At 38.0% G+C, this 15,432-nt stretch overlaps 1 protein-coding gene across 2 annotated transcripts in view; it reads right to left on the minus strand.

Moving 5' to 3' along the window:
* The window catches only part of AHR (aryl hydrocarbon receptor), a 48,283-nt gene that overhangs the window by 28,943 nt on the left and 3,908 nt on the right, over nucleotides 1–15,432 (minus strand). For both annotated transcript variants that reach the window (XM_088653973.1, XM_035128917.3), the window contains one exon: nucleotides 6,737–6,924. In XM_088653973.1, the coding sequence (XP_088510099.1) occupies nucleotides 6,737–6,924 (188 nt within the window). The remainder of the gene's footprint in view (nucleotides 1–6,736; nucleotides 6,925–15,432) is intronic.

Consider the following 15,432-nt stretch of genomic DNA (forward strand, 5'->3'; position numbering starts at 1 on the left):
AACGACTAAACAACAACAACAAGTAACCTCTAATCCTCAGGCAGCCACAAGGTCATTATGAAATCCTGAGTGATTGATGTCAATGAGTTTTATTCTTCACTAACTATGGAATGGAAGGGACCCAGGTGGCACTGTGGGTTAAACCACTGAGCCTAGGGCTTGCTGATCAGAAGGTCAGCAGTCCGAATCCCTGTGATGGGGTAAGCTCCCATTGCTCGGTCCCAGCTCCTGCCAACCTAGCAGTTTGAAAGCACACCAAGTGCAAGTAGATAAATAGGTACTGCTCCGGCGGGAAGGTAAACGGCATTTCCATTCACTGCTCTGCTTTTCCAGAAGCGGCTTTGTCATGCTGGCCACATGACCTGGAAGCTGTACGCCAGCTCCCTCGGCCAATAACGCGAGATGGGCGCGCAACCCCAGAGTCGGTCACGACTGGACCTAATGGTCAGGGGTCCCTTTACCTTTACCTTCTTCAGCTTGTGCTTCATGAGAGAATTCACAAACTAGTCTTTGTTTTTATAAAAATTGAGCATTTGTTTATATAGGGAAAACATATTATAAATGGCTTTAACTGTAAACATCTACAAAGCTATGTAAGAAAGCCTTATTGGAATTCTGATGAAATCAAAACAAGAAAACAGGAATTTCTGTGAGAAACAAAGTATAGTTGCTGAGTCATGCAGAAGAATATGATCTGAAAAATATGCTTTGCCTTGAATTGTCACTTAAGCTACACAAAGGGTGTTCTAACAGTGTCATTTAAAATTAAACTCAAATTATTTACAAGTTTTTCATGTTTATCAAAGAATGCCTACCTGATGGATGTGTAGTGTCTTAAACTAAAGCAGAGTGTTTGGAATATCAGTAAAATAATGTTTCTTGCAGCAACTCATGTCCCATGTACTTTTGAGCAATACAAACACACTTCTTAAAAACAGATCAAGCTCATTAAATGTTACACCAGCCTTGGATTTAAGCACTCACATGGAAGCCATAGGCAAGGGGGGGAAATTGCATGCAGGTGAGTGAGCTTGTATAAATGAAAGTTTGGGCCATTCTTGTTAGCATACCACATATCTAGGCTGTGTTAAGTTTGAAAAAAGATGTTTTGATGCTGTGTTTTTTCAGTTTGAAGCCCAACTGTCTCCCTTCTTTAAGTAAGTCTTGATGCGAGGCCAGATGACTTATAACATACTGGCATCAAGTCTTGGTTTCAAATCCTGGCTTATTCTGAAACCACAGCTGTCTGAATTTGGGCATAACTGGGAACTTTTGATAATTTAAAAGGAGCAAACGCCTTCATTCTTCTCTTCCTCACTATAAAAGGGGATGGGTGGGAATAAAGTAAGCCCAAGACTCATGCACCAGTGGAAAATTGTGAACAGATCCTTCATATATATAAAGTCACTTAACCACATAACAATAACCACATATGAAGTCTACAGCCGCTGACCTGCTATCTTCTTGAAGAGAAGGATTCAACCTGCTAACTACAAAGGAAATGGACAACAGGCATGCATTAACTCTTTGCTAGTGAAAATCCCAAGCTTGCAAGACGTTTCCGAGCACAAATCAAAGTGCTGGTACTGACCTTTAAAGCCCTAAACGGCCTCGGTCCTGTATACCTGAAGGAGCATCTCCACCCCCACCATTCAGCCCGGACACTGAGATCCAGCACCGAGGGCCTTCTGGCAATTCCCTCATTGCGAGAAGTGAGGTTACAGGGAACCAGACAGAGGGCCTTCTCGGTAGTGGCACCCGCCCTGTGGAACGCCCTCCCAGCAGATGTCAAGGCAATAAGTAACTATTTTACTTTTAGAAGACAACTGAAGGCAGCCCTGTTTAGGGAAGTTTTTAATGTTTGATGCTGTACTGTTTTTAACGTTTGGTTGGAAGCTGCCCAGTGTGGCTGGGGGGGCCAGCCAGATGGGCGGGGTATAAATAATAAGTTGTTGTTGTTGTTGTTGTTGTTGTACTGGACACTTGAATAAACAGGGAACTGAAAAACTGCAGCCTCAGTGAGCACATGACATCCACTCCCTGTTATTTCTAGGAACTGCTTTCTCAGTGTATTGGAAAGAGCACAAAGGTGTTACCTCAGCCCTGTGTTACCAGAAAGTGTGCAAATATATTATTTCAATCTTTAGGAGAATTATTTTATAGTTGGGAACAGACTGAGAGACTGAATTGCTCAAGGCCATCTAAAAGCACACACAGTTTGAAACCAAGACCTCCTAAGTGGAAAGAAATTGTGATACTAGAATTCCATGCTATATAAAAATATAGCACACATTTGAAGCAGTGATCATAAAGGGAAAATATGTTGCCCAAAGTATAGGTTGAAAGCACAGTTACCGAACATGTACAGCCTTGAGACATTAAGAAATTATTTCAATAGGGGTAGCCTTGTTAGCCCCCTGAGTTTGCAGCAAAAACAATCAGAGTGCTGTGACATCTTAAAGACTTGCCACATTTTCAGAATAGCAGCATTTTAGGAAAAGGAAAACTACAATTTTCTTTATTGGTCTCCAGATTTTAAAATGAGGGCTGCTCAGTTTCTACTGGTATACTTAGACTACTATCCTACACCAAATCTGAGAGGAAGCACCACTGAACTCAAAGCCACTCACTTCAAAATTCACAAGCATAAGATTAGAGAGATAATATTATTCAGATTTTAGATGGGTTTTCTGTATGAATAGGTACCGTGGATTTTTGAATTGTATTACAAACTACTGTATGTTGATGTCATATAGACAAAAAGGCAGAGTAAATAAACAGTTCTCTCTTGGGAAAACAAGCTGTTCGAAGTTTTAAAAGCTTACAAAAAAAATTATTGTAATTTTCAGTTTAAGTTTTGTATTAAAACACACTATATGATTTCTATCTCTCATTTAATGGTTTACAAAATCTTTAAACCTAGAATTCAGGCTTTTGGCTGCTCAACACTTTAAGAAGAACTAATTGCTAATAAAAATCTAAAACCCGACAGAGAAATGCTATTCATTTTGGAGTAGTCAATACAAAGACTACTGAAGAACGATGTTTTTCCCCATCTTTAGCACTGATTTTACATATCAACTGAACTAACACGACAGGACAGGTTTAACATCTATTTTTAACAAGTTTTATGTGCCTAGCCTTAGCTTTAGGAAATCTGAGATAATTAAACATGAAGTTAAAAGCTAAGCACAGGTAAAAGAACTCCCACAAAATGTCAGCACATACCCACAGAAAGTACATATCCGATTACCTAGTATCCTTAAATACAGCCCATTTTCCAAAAGTGCAGCACAACCCTTTTAAATAAAGCATGATTTAACTCAACAATTCACTTCCTGAAAAGCATGATAATCCCTCCTAAAATTTTGTTTGCATTTTTCAGCATTCTTAACATTTGTAAAGGCAATTGTGTTTAATCCAGATAATGTTTTTAGCCCCACCCCAAACGTTGTATCACCTTCTTCCAACAACTGTGTTGTGTTCAGCCAATGCATGAGCAACCAATTGCCCATTTGGGGTTCTTTACAATAAAAGCATGCCCCTGCCCCGGATTAAACCCAGCAATGCCCTACATGCAAGAAATGTATAAGTAGGACTTTATCCATAACTAAATGCCATAGTTCAGATAACATATTAAGCTACGGTAAGGTAAAGCCACAAGCCCCAGTTTGCAATCACACTTTTGCAACATAAGAATGTTAAATCTTTATGCTGTATACTGGATATTTCTTTAAAAAACTAAATTTTAGGGGAAATTATCATGTATATATATTTTTTAAAGTTCTGCACCACAAAGTATAAATAATCTGTAATGTAGGCATTTGTGCAAATATGCTTAATTTAACTGTTCCTCAGTGGTGACTCAATAATCATGAGTGTTTCAGTTCTGAAAAACAACTGCTTAAACTGTACATCTTACATGAACAGTAAGTAGGTGACATTTTCCAACTGTATATAAAATTGATACCTTCAGAGTTTACACATTTTTAATAAGATCATTAGAAGAATTCTTTGGTTATGTCTAACTAATTGACTTCCAAAATGGATTATTTAAACACAGAAAAATGCAAGTGTTTCTTTTGGAGAGGGAGACTATTGTTATAGCAAATTCTTGGGTTTCCTTTCAAATGCGATTATATGATTGCACGTTTATATTTTACTTTCCTCAGGAATTCACACACCCCTCATTTGTATCCTGTTATTCATTTAGCATTTCCCTTCACATCAGTTAACTGTTAACATGAGCCTAGGAGATACAACTCCACATCACAATATACATTTATACATTTAGCAGATACAGTATGTTAAGAAACAAGTGCTTTTACTTGGTGCTGTATCTAGAAGAACCTGCTCCTTTTGACAAACTTCTCTTCCTTTCACTTGTTCTTCTATGTTTACTTTCTTAGGCAACATCATGATTAGCAAGAGCGGAGGAGGAGAACAAACAAAGGAAGCAAGTACATGGCTGCCAGTGCACACTTTCTTAACCTCACAGGTTGCCTCTGAAAAAAGCTGCCACTACACTGTAGTCTAAAGAAGCAGGACATGTACTGGAAACAGTTGGCATTACAACTGCATTGGGTGGGGATGGGCGCAGAGGAGGAGAAGCCAGAAGTGCACAACACAGGCATGGCTTTGTTCTGATATCCAAAGTGTGGGAAGTCAAATGATAAACATTTCTAAAACAGTTTGCTTGTTTAAGCACAGCAGACTTTTATACTGCAGGCATGCAAAGTACATGTAGAGACTTCTGCGCATGGTGCGTGAGAAATTAAGGGAAGTAATAATTTAATAGATCAATGTCTCCAGAGATAGAGGATGTCCGCCACCCCAGGGGGAAACAATCAGGTTCTGGTTTACAGTGAAAAGTTTAGGATTTTTCTACTAGTTGCTTAGAGTTAAGTCCCCACACTGCTATATCCTTTGGGTGCTATGGGTGGATCTGTACATTCCTGATGTTTTCAAAGCCCAGCCACTGCTTCCTTGTCTGGCAATTTGTAATGCAGGGCACTGGATTTCTGTTCTCTTTCCTCCTGCAACTCTTGCCCACCAATTGCTTTTCTCCCAGCTCAGGTTCCAGACCCTCGCTTGTGATAAAAACCGGAATTTAAAACTGCTGGCTGTGGGGGAAGTAACCAATTTCAAAGTTCATCTGTTAATGACATTTCTAACTTTCTGTAATTTTGCCCTAATATGATTATGGTATACTATCAGTTATTAGTTAATTAACTACCTAAGATTGGAGAACTTGCACAAAGGCAAATATCCAGTTGTGTCTGTCAGCTAACAGAACAGGCACCAGGACTTCCCCTTCCCTTCCTCTCCTTTCCCTTATAGCCCCACCCACACTTAGACAACATCATGATTAGAAAGAGCAGGGAAGGAGATCCTTTAGGGTTGAAGATCCTCTGGAGAAGATTTGTAGGACTGCAGGGGAAATCTTGTCATGCTCCAATGTCAAAAATCCCTCACTCTATATTTTTAAGCTAAGGCAGCCCAAACACTGTTTCGCATGTTTCACAAAGTGTTTCACAAAGCAGCAATCCTTATACTGCTCAATTCTTTAATTACCATGCAATGTGGTGAACACAAGATCCATTATGCTATCATATGACTAACTTAAGTATACTTAACGGAGCACTGTAAAGCACAGAGAAATTGTAAGGAAGAAAAATATCCACTTTAGTCCCATATACCCTTGCATTGGCCCATCAGCATAACTATAACAGAGTTTGGCTGCTGAAACACTTTTACATTCTAGAGCAGGCATCCCCAAACTGTGGCCCTCCAGATGTTTTGGCCTACAACTCCCATGATCCCTAGCTAAGAGGACCAGTGGTCAGGGATGATGGGAATTGTAGTCCAAAACATCTGGAGGGCTGAAGTTTGGGGATGCCTGTTCTAGAGGATAACATGCGTGCTCTAATGGGTACCAAGCAGCTTAGGTTTTGAATGTTATAACCTGCATATTTCCTTGAGTCTAGAAGGAATTAGACAGCCAGTCCAACTCCCTTGGAATTTGATCTCATGGATCCCCATTTGTTAAAATTATAGTGGTTGCATTCTACATTATATGAAGTTTCCAGTTTCCTTCAGGGCCAGCCCCATATACAACACATTACAGTAATCCAATCAAAAGGTGACCAGTCCATGAAGCACATAGCCAGACTATTCCTAACCAGCAATGGTAATAGCTGCTAAACTAGACAAAGCTAACAGAAAGCACTACCAGCCATATTATGGTTGGATTAATAGCAACCAGCCCATTTCTTCCGCCTTGGGGGGGGGGGGTAGGGGTAGAGAGATAGTTCACTTCTTTGTTAATAAGGACATGTATAATGAACAGCCAAATATGCAGTATTTGACAATGCTCCACGGGTCACATACAGTAACAGTGAAATTATGATCAACACACCTCCATGTTCAATCATTAGCTCCTTGTAGTCAGATTAGGGCTGGTTTTTTCCACATCGTGCCTCAGAAAATATTTGCATGAAGAAAAATGTGGGGTGATGAAAATTCTGCAGGCTGATTAAGACTATTTAAAATTTTTTAGTTAAAAATAGGTCTTTAAAAGGAGTGCAACTCTTTTAAAATTATTCTTACTGGCATACTTGATCCTTCAGTACTTTAGTTTAGTTTTTTTTAAAAAAAAAAAAAGAAGAAGCATAAGATTAAAGTTACAGTACACACATTTCATAGTCAGTTATGAAAATAAACTCAAATTTCTTACCATCAAAGAAACTTTTGGCTCTTAGGTAACTAACGCTGAGCCTAAGCACAGACAGTTTATCCAGCTTGGCAATAACATCATGAGGGAATGGCAGGAGACTAGCCAGGCGATCCAACTCTGCATTCAATCGATCTCTATGCCTCTTCGATGGATTAGACTTGGCTCCTTCAGGAGGTGAAGGTTTCACTCTGCCATAGTAAAAGAACATAAAAGTCACATTTTAAAATAACTATGCATTTAAATACATTCTCATTAGTAAAGCTTTTATTGGGGCTCACACAATATTTTAATTCACACATTTCCTGAATAGTTCTGTCACTTCCATTAAAGTGATGCATCCCTAGCACATTCTTCCTTTTAAAGAAATTCTTTCCATTCAAATGGAAGCTGTGAAAAGGGACCAGGGAGCTAGAAAATGTTATTCTGACCCACTCTCCCAAGGTTTGGGGATTTAACAACTTCCAAGTATTTTATATATACTGCTCCGTGGTCATTTGAAATTGCAAGGTTTAAATTTGCAGAATTACACAGAGAGTCACTTACACAAACAGCTTGTGAAATAGGGTAGTCTGTACATAGTTGCATTTTAAAGAGCCACCCACACAGCAAGGTTCATGTGTGAATTGGGTCACAGGACCAGTGGTTTGAATTGTTCCCAGTTAGCTAAGAACTTGCTTTGTTGAATGTCGAGCACATTATGTAACCATACATAGATGTTATATATTCAATGCAGAAAGTCCAGTTAACCTACCTAATGAGTTCTAGATCAGAGACTATTTTAGGAATGCCCTCTGAAGTAACCATGTTTTAACATATTTAACTCAATAAAGTCTGAGCCAAGCAAACCTCAATGATCAGGGTCTTCCATCAAGTGGGTAATACCATAGAGAAGGTCCAGTTACCATACATGACCTTGAAGGTCTCACCTGTGCAAAAGAGGAAATAGACCCTGACAGATCTAAGGGCATGAAGAATTACATAATAATGTTATATCAGGTATGTGAGTTCTAGATCATTTGAAGATCGATCCACATCCTGTCCTACAATCTTGCAGGATTTCCTTTTGATTCCAAAAAAGGAGCAATACTTTTTATGATTTAAATGAATAGAAGGATCACACTTCTAAGTGACTGTTCCCCCCTGCTTGTTCAGCAAACCTTTTTCTTTTAAAAATGCTAAATTTGCTAATCGTAAACATAGTTTTTATCTTTAAATCTTCAGTAGTTTTTTCTTAGACATTAGATGCCAGCCCCCTTGCTGCACAACAGCACCATTCTGTTTCTTATTTGGGTCTCTATGCTATCATCTACACTCAAAAACCTCCATTTTGTCTGTAAAGGTGAACTGACAAGGTCAATAAGTAGCACAAAATGAATTTGCTGTTCCTGCTGTCATACATTGCTGAAATGGAAAAGGAAGGAAGCCAACATGTATGCACTCGCCTGGGAACTCTCAGATTTGCTAAAGGCTAATTTTTCTATGCTCCCCTTTTCTGTGTTCCTCCAAGATAACACTGTATCACCATTCAACTGGCTACTGGGAACAGAGCTCTTTGGTTATGTTACTAAACACTCCTTAAATGGGGGTAGTCATTCATCCTTCTTTTGTTCACCAGAAAATCTTACTTCCAGTGACTGCCTTAACCTTTTGTTTTTCCTAAGCCTATAACTGGTTATAGACTTCTGCACTTAGGGAGACCTGACAAGATCTCAGAAGCAGTATGATTTCAGGAGAGCTGTCTTGTTAAAATAAATTCATCCCAACTCTCTCCTAGAGCTCTTGGTTTTGTGTATCTGTCTCTGCACTCTTCATCCAATGGCCATTGACTGTTAAAGCCTTATCACAGCTAAAGAAATCCTGTTAACTGTCTCCCCCCCCCCGCCCCCAGCTTCCCAATCTCCGCTTGCTTCAAGCCTCACTCCATCCTGCTCCCTCAAGCACTGAAGCAGCACTTAGTCCCACTTGCACCTCTTTCTCTATGAGTCTCCAGCCTTTACTTTCTCCAGTCTTTACTTTCTCAATAGAAACCCATTTTTGGTTAGGGGAAACCTCTGATCCCATCTCTGTTGCTAAGTATCTTATGAGAGAAATTTTCTACCTGGATTGCTGCAAAACATCTGCAGTTGAAATGCTAATTCCTGAGTTAGCTTTACTGGACCAACAGAAACCTGTCCTCCAGCAGAAAAGAGCCAGGTCCATAGACAGAAAAGTTTTCCATGGAACTAGAGTTAAATTCCCCTACTGATTCAATTTCCAAAAGGGCTGAATATTAGTAAGCAGGTTTCTGATATGTAGAAAGATAAATATGGGTAAGTATGTTTCTGATGTGTAGAAAGATGAATGTCCAGATCAAGTGTGGCAACACCTCCTCACAAAAAGCAAAACAAAAATAAAAACAACTGCAGCAAGTATGAAGATACATACAAGCATCACTATGCAGCAAATGAGTATTTTAAAACAGCCTGCCAAGAAATCCCACAAATTTAGAAAGCAAATATGCCAACAGAAATGCACCAGGATTAGTTGCAAGACAGGTGACAAAGCTAAAATTAAAGCTTGATAACTATGTCACTCTAGGAATAGGTACTCTTCCTGAAATAATGGCATAACATCATTTCAATACTCTCTCTTTTCCAGAACATAGCAAAAGGTTCCATCCAGTTGCCATTCCATCCAGTTGCAATTAATGGTACACAGCATTTTAGACAATTATATTATTATTATTAATACTCTAATGAGTATAAACTTTTCTAATGAGACTCTAGGCAGCTTAGACAAGGAAATGCAGCAAAAAGGCAAATATAGACCATATCTTATGTCAATTGTTTATTATCCAGAAACAATGCAAGAAAGAAATCTAGTTATTCCCAGACATGGGTTAATTATTAACAATATCCGAAAAAGGGTTAGCTATTTTGTATATAGTTTGATACCTGAATCATTAGTTCTCAACATATTTGCTAACACCTGTATCTAAAAGGCAGACACGTAATGTAACTTAAGTACTCTGATTTAAAGCAGTAGAGTTGCAGCAGATTCAATGTAAGTAGTTTGGTTTAAAAACTGGTTACGACAATTTGTCTACATTATCGAATAATGCATTTGGTTTATTCATTATTAACCTTAAAACCATATTTTGGCCAAGTTCCAGATTGAAAAACACATGGATTTTCATATAATAGTTGGAGTTGCTTGTAACAAAGAAATGTTACAAGAATAATTATCAATGTGTCTAGTGCTAGTTAAGAAATACTATTTTTTAAATTAGTCTGTGTGTAAATTTAGCATCTCCTTGCTGTTTTGAAATGCTTTAGACTTACTGAAACACTTTGGCTTCCACCACACCAATAGCATAGTCCCTTACCCTCTTTGGTTTACTGGTGTGGCTGCCTGTCTTTCCTCTCAGTCCCACCCCCTTTATTTTAAACACACAGGGTACTAATTTCAGTGAAAGTTGACAAAGTTACTCTTTTTCCAGTTTTGGATCAGACAAATTACATGACTAAAACATTGTGCAACTCAAAACTGTCAGTAGCCTAATACAAACCAAGCTGCTCAAAGTTGGATTATGAAAACCTAAAACAGGGTCTCTTAGCGTCTACACACAATAGGGAGAAGACAAAAACTATAGGGAGAAAATTGATCATCAAGCAGAAATCATAGTAGGAACTGGCCAGAGGAAATTGGTCCTAATTTCAGAAGTCTTATCCTTAACAATGAATTGAAATATTTTGCTTCTTGTTCAATTCAATAGGTTTGTCACTCTGGTTAAGTGCTTGGATTTTAAATTTACACATCCCTTGTTAATGAATTACAACAGGTTCTTCTGCTAACAAATAGCAGGATACTCTACTGCAAAAATTATGCAAACACTGTTATTTCCCCTCTCCTTTCAAGATCCAGAATTTGCATTCCAGCAGAATACCATGGTACAAAACAGTGAGAACTGTCACCTTTATATCTTTTGGGGGCTTTCAAGATTTTAAACCAGCTTTCTTCAACAGGAAAATAAAGGTGCAAGAGAGGTGGCAGAGTTGGCCAATGATGGTGACTGGCAGTTGATGGTCAGAAGTTTTACAGCGGGCATATCAATAATTTTAGGTTGACCGCAATACCTCAAGGGACGCCCCTCTCCATATACACCTACCTAGACCCTGAGATCATCCTCTGAGTCCATTCTTTGTGTGCCTCCTCCATGAGAGGTCTGGAAGGTGGCAGCACAAGAATAGGCCTATTCTGCAGTGGCTCCCCATTTGGGGAATGCTCTCCTCAGGGAGGTTTGGTGGACACCTTCACTATACACTTTTTGGTGTCAGGTGAAAACATTCCTATTTAACCAAGCCTTTGGCTGATTGACATCCAATGTCCAATTAAAATGTGTTGTAGAAAGGGGGAATATTGGGTTGTCATTGCTTATATTTTCATTATGTATTTTATATTCTAATTTTATGTTGTGAGATCTACAGATACAGGGGGGTATACAAATTTAATAAATAAATAAAATTTAAATATCTAACTATAAAAAGAACCAAGGCTATGTTTCTCACAGGACTAATCACAGGAATACATCTCTTCTCTGGAGTAAGCAATTATGTTAAACCTATTTCACTATAACATAATATTAAAATAAATGTTTTAAGAACATATACCCTTTTTTTTTTAGCCAAAACAATACTTAAAATTTATCATTCCATTGTGACATTTAATACAAGAACACTTCTCAGATTACTCAGCATTCCAGGAATATTCCCAGTTGCACACAGTTTAAAGCTCCCCAAATATGAACTGTTTTAAGTTCTATAGGCAGCTTATAATAGAAGTGTTTTGCTTGACTTAAGTAAATCACTCTTAGATAGGTACCAGACAATTTTCAGAAGAGCAGAAAAAAAGCCAATTAAATATATTTCTCAGTTGTAAAAGGTTTACAGCTTTCCTTTAGCTAGTAGACAGGTGGTCCAAAGCTATGTAGAAGTTCACCCTACTGAATGTAGTGAGACTTACTCTAAGGCAAGTGCATATAATTCTCCCAGCTTAAACAAGTATTGTTATAGACTTCCTGGTATTTATGTAATATTTTATTCCATTCTGTAATATTGTATTTCAACACTTGAGGGGGTGGAAGAGGTTATACATATTCAGTTCAGATATGCAGAAGACAGCAGTTGACATATTTAAGTAAGGAAGCTGCATTTTAATGTATGCATGGACAGAATCCTATTCTTACTGACTCAAGTGATTTCCAAAAATGTTAACATTTTTATCCTTAAACATATTTTATCACTATTGTTTGAGGCCTCGATCACCTGCTTTCAAATGCTCCAACAGATAAAAGGCAAAAAGAAAATGGCTTAATAATTTTAATGTTATGTGCCTATAAAAGTAAGGCCAGAAGGAGCCTGGGTTTCACTTTCTCTTTCTCTATTATTGGAGATCTGCTGTGGATCAATACTGAGTAGAATTACACATCAGGTCATGCACCCAGAATAATTAGGCGGTTCTTCATACCTTTTAACCTGGTGTTAAGGTTTTAGACTTCTTAGATGTTTATGTTAAGTCTGCTGCAACTCGATTTCTTATGGACAGTGCCGACACTGAATGTATTGGATTTGTGACCATTATGTTTATTTGCCTTCCGTAGCAGTAACGCTCTGCAGGATGAAATATTAATTGCCTCTGGTCTATTTTTTAGGGAATCCTGCAACGTGTTTAAGTTTTTACTCTGCTAACTATACATTGGAGCTCTGGCTCAATATTGAGTAGAATTCCATGACAGTGTCATGGTGATCAGCAAGTGAAAGGTGTCCACTTATTTACTCATAAAATGTTTATACCACTTTATGTTGAAAATATCTTAAGTAGTTCACTATAAAGCAATACAATTAAAAGCAATCCTAAAGTCTAGATTAAACCCTCCCCCATCTACTTCTTTTCTTCCCAATGTCTCAACAAATGAAACTGACTTGTAAAAATGTTATGAGAGACATTGCACATATCTTTGTAAACCAAGAAAACCTTTGATTAAATAAATAAATAAAATAACACAAATAAAATTGAGCAACGTACAAAACAGAGAATAAAGTTGTCTGTATATGTATACATGTTTTTAAGGTAGAGGAATAATATTTTATGTGTATTTTACAATGTTGGTGGATAAGTTTCACAATTTTATATTTTCCCCTGTGCACCTATGGATGAATATAGGCAGTGTATGACACTAAAACTATTCCACTATTTCCCACATCAACATACGACATAGTTCTTAAACAAAAACAACCTACCACTGAAAAGTCAAATTAAATGCAAATCTTTTGAAACATTTTAGTCCAAGTCCATAAAAGTAACAATAGTTGAATCTGTCTCTTTAATTAATGTTTCATTAAAAAACCCTTTAAGTATATATATAATGTTAGCATAGAAAGACATATAAAATTAATTCTGAACCTAAATACATTCTTAAATATAAGTACTGAAATGAAAATGATCCACATAACACTTTCAGTTCTTAGTCAAGGAAAGGTGCCAAGAATGACAGCCTGGGAAAAAACAAAAACATGTTAGGACAGGAATTCCCAGAACCATGCTGCAGGGAAGTTCATCAAGCTACAGAAGGGAAGGCAAAACAACAGGGGGGAATTATCTGACTGCTCCCTGGCAGATTCCAATAAATAAACCAATCGTATGATCCACTGAATCTTCACACAATAACTTGTCAGCTTTTATGCCAGAATCTTGTAATCAGCAAGTCTACAAATGGCAGTTTCAAGTGAGCAATAGCCCCATGGTCCCAGTATGAGAGCAAGACCTGGGGTGGGGATGGGGATTGGGGGGTGGGCGGGCTGCCAATTCATTTTGTCCCCTGAATATCAGCTCCATCAGAATGCAAGGACATTCTTCATTGTATGCTAGGCATTGTATGCTAGGCATAGGAGGCTGGCTAGGCATAGGAGGTCTATTTGCCCCTTTTAGACAGAATGCTGTAACAGTTGCAGGGATAAAAGCCAGCACTTATATCCTGAACGTTCTGGACTTCTACCGTGTTTCTCCAAAAATAAGACACAGTCTTATATTTATTTTTCCTCCAAAAAAAAAACACGGTGGCTTATTTTCAGGGGATGTCTTATTTTTTTATTATTAAGTATGGTACAGTTTAACCTACAAGGTTAAACTGCCTATCACTATGGCTTATTTTCGGGGTATGGCTTATTTTCGGAGAAACATGCCAATACTAAGTTTCACCCAGTATCATAATGGGCCTCAAAAGGCCCAAAGAAAATGTACAGAAGGAAAGCCACATGTGAACCTATATTCTTTGTATTTCATATTCCTAATGGAACAACAACAACAAAAAGGCGGGTGGAGGCATGAACCACATCAAACCAGGGCTTTCTTCAATTGGCTTCTTGTATAATGAATCAGTATTCATGAAGGAGCAAAGTACAACATACATGTCGTGTTATACTACAGTGGGAGGTTGGCCACACATCAATAAAACACTTTTTAAAAGTAATGTAAGAATTGCTAGGCAAGTAGAAGAAACGAGAATGCATCAAACAGATCTTCCCAGGCCTATCCCTTCAAACACACACACACTACAAGCCGGTCTTTGACCGTAATAAATTTCATGTTCACACACACACTAAAATAAACAGTTTACTGGGTTTGTTTGTTTGTTTTTACATTGAATTAACTGGCACAATTCAAAATATGGTTACTTGCAAGAAGATCCATTAATAACAATGGGAGAAACTTCCAAATAAATGTGTTTAGATTGCAGCCTATCTACTCCAACAAGTCCAACTTCAGTGGGATTTACTCCCAAGTGACTGTTCTTTGGGTTGCAACATATGAGGCTTTCTTAGAATGATACACCACAAACACACACGCATGTACCATATACCAAAGTTTACTAACACTCAGAATGTTTGCTGAACCTTAAATAACCACTTTACTCAATACATTGAGTTAATCTAGGAGTGTATTTTTTTAACATTATTTCTTTAGCCTGGGTGTCATAATCATCCTTTAAAGTCTCTTCTTAATACCTCCCCCACTTTTTTATTTTTTTAAAAAGCTCATTTTACTCTTTTCCGCAGCTGAAGGGGTAGGTGATAATTCTAAATCCCATAAAGTGGCGTTTGCCAACCTGGTGCACTCCAAAAGGTTTGGGCCAAAGCTCCCACCAACAGTTGTGCTTGCTGGGGCTGGTAGTAGTTCAAAACATCTGGAGGGCACCATACTGCTAAAGCCTACCATAAAGCAAGCTCAAAGAAAGCCAGAATATAAATGTAATAAAATAAATAAATATTAAGAGCTCCACATACCCTGTTTCTCATATTTTAAGACATACCCATAAAATAAGCCATAGCAGGATTTTTAAGCATTCAAGGAATATAAGCCATACCCCGAAAATAAGACATAGTGATAGGCGCAGCAGCAATGCCGGCTGCGGCAGGAGGAGGAGGAAAAAAATAAGACATCCCTTGAAAATAAGCCATAGTGTGTTTTTTTGAGGAAAAAATAAATATAAGACGTGTCTTATAATATGAGAAACACGGTACCTCTGAAAGGGGAGCAGTGAAATCCTAAGCACAGAAACAAGTTCCTCTGAATTCAGTGAGATTTATTCACAGGTGTAAGAATTAAAAAATGTTTTTCTAAGGAAGTGTTTTGTCTACTCTTCAGCAACATTGGAATGT

This window comes from Zootoca vivipara, chromosome 11, assembly GCF_965207765.1.
Source record: "Zootoca vivipara chromosome 11, rZooViv2.hap1.1, whole genome shotgun sequence".
Lineage (NCBI taxonomy): Eukaryota > Metazoa > Chordata > Lepidosauria > Squamata > Lacertidae > Zootoca > Zootoca vivipara.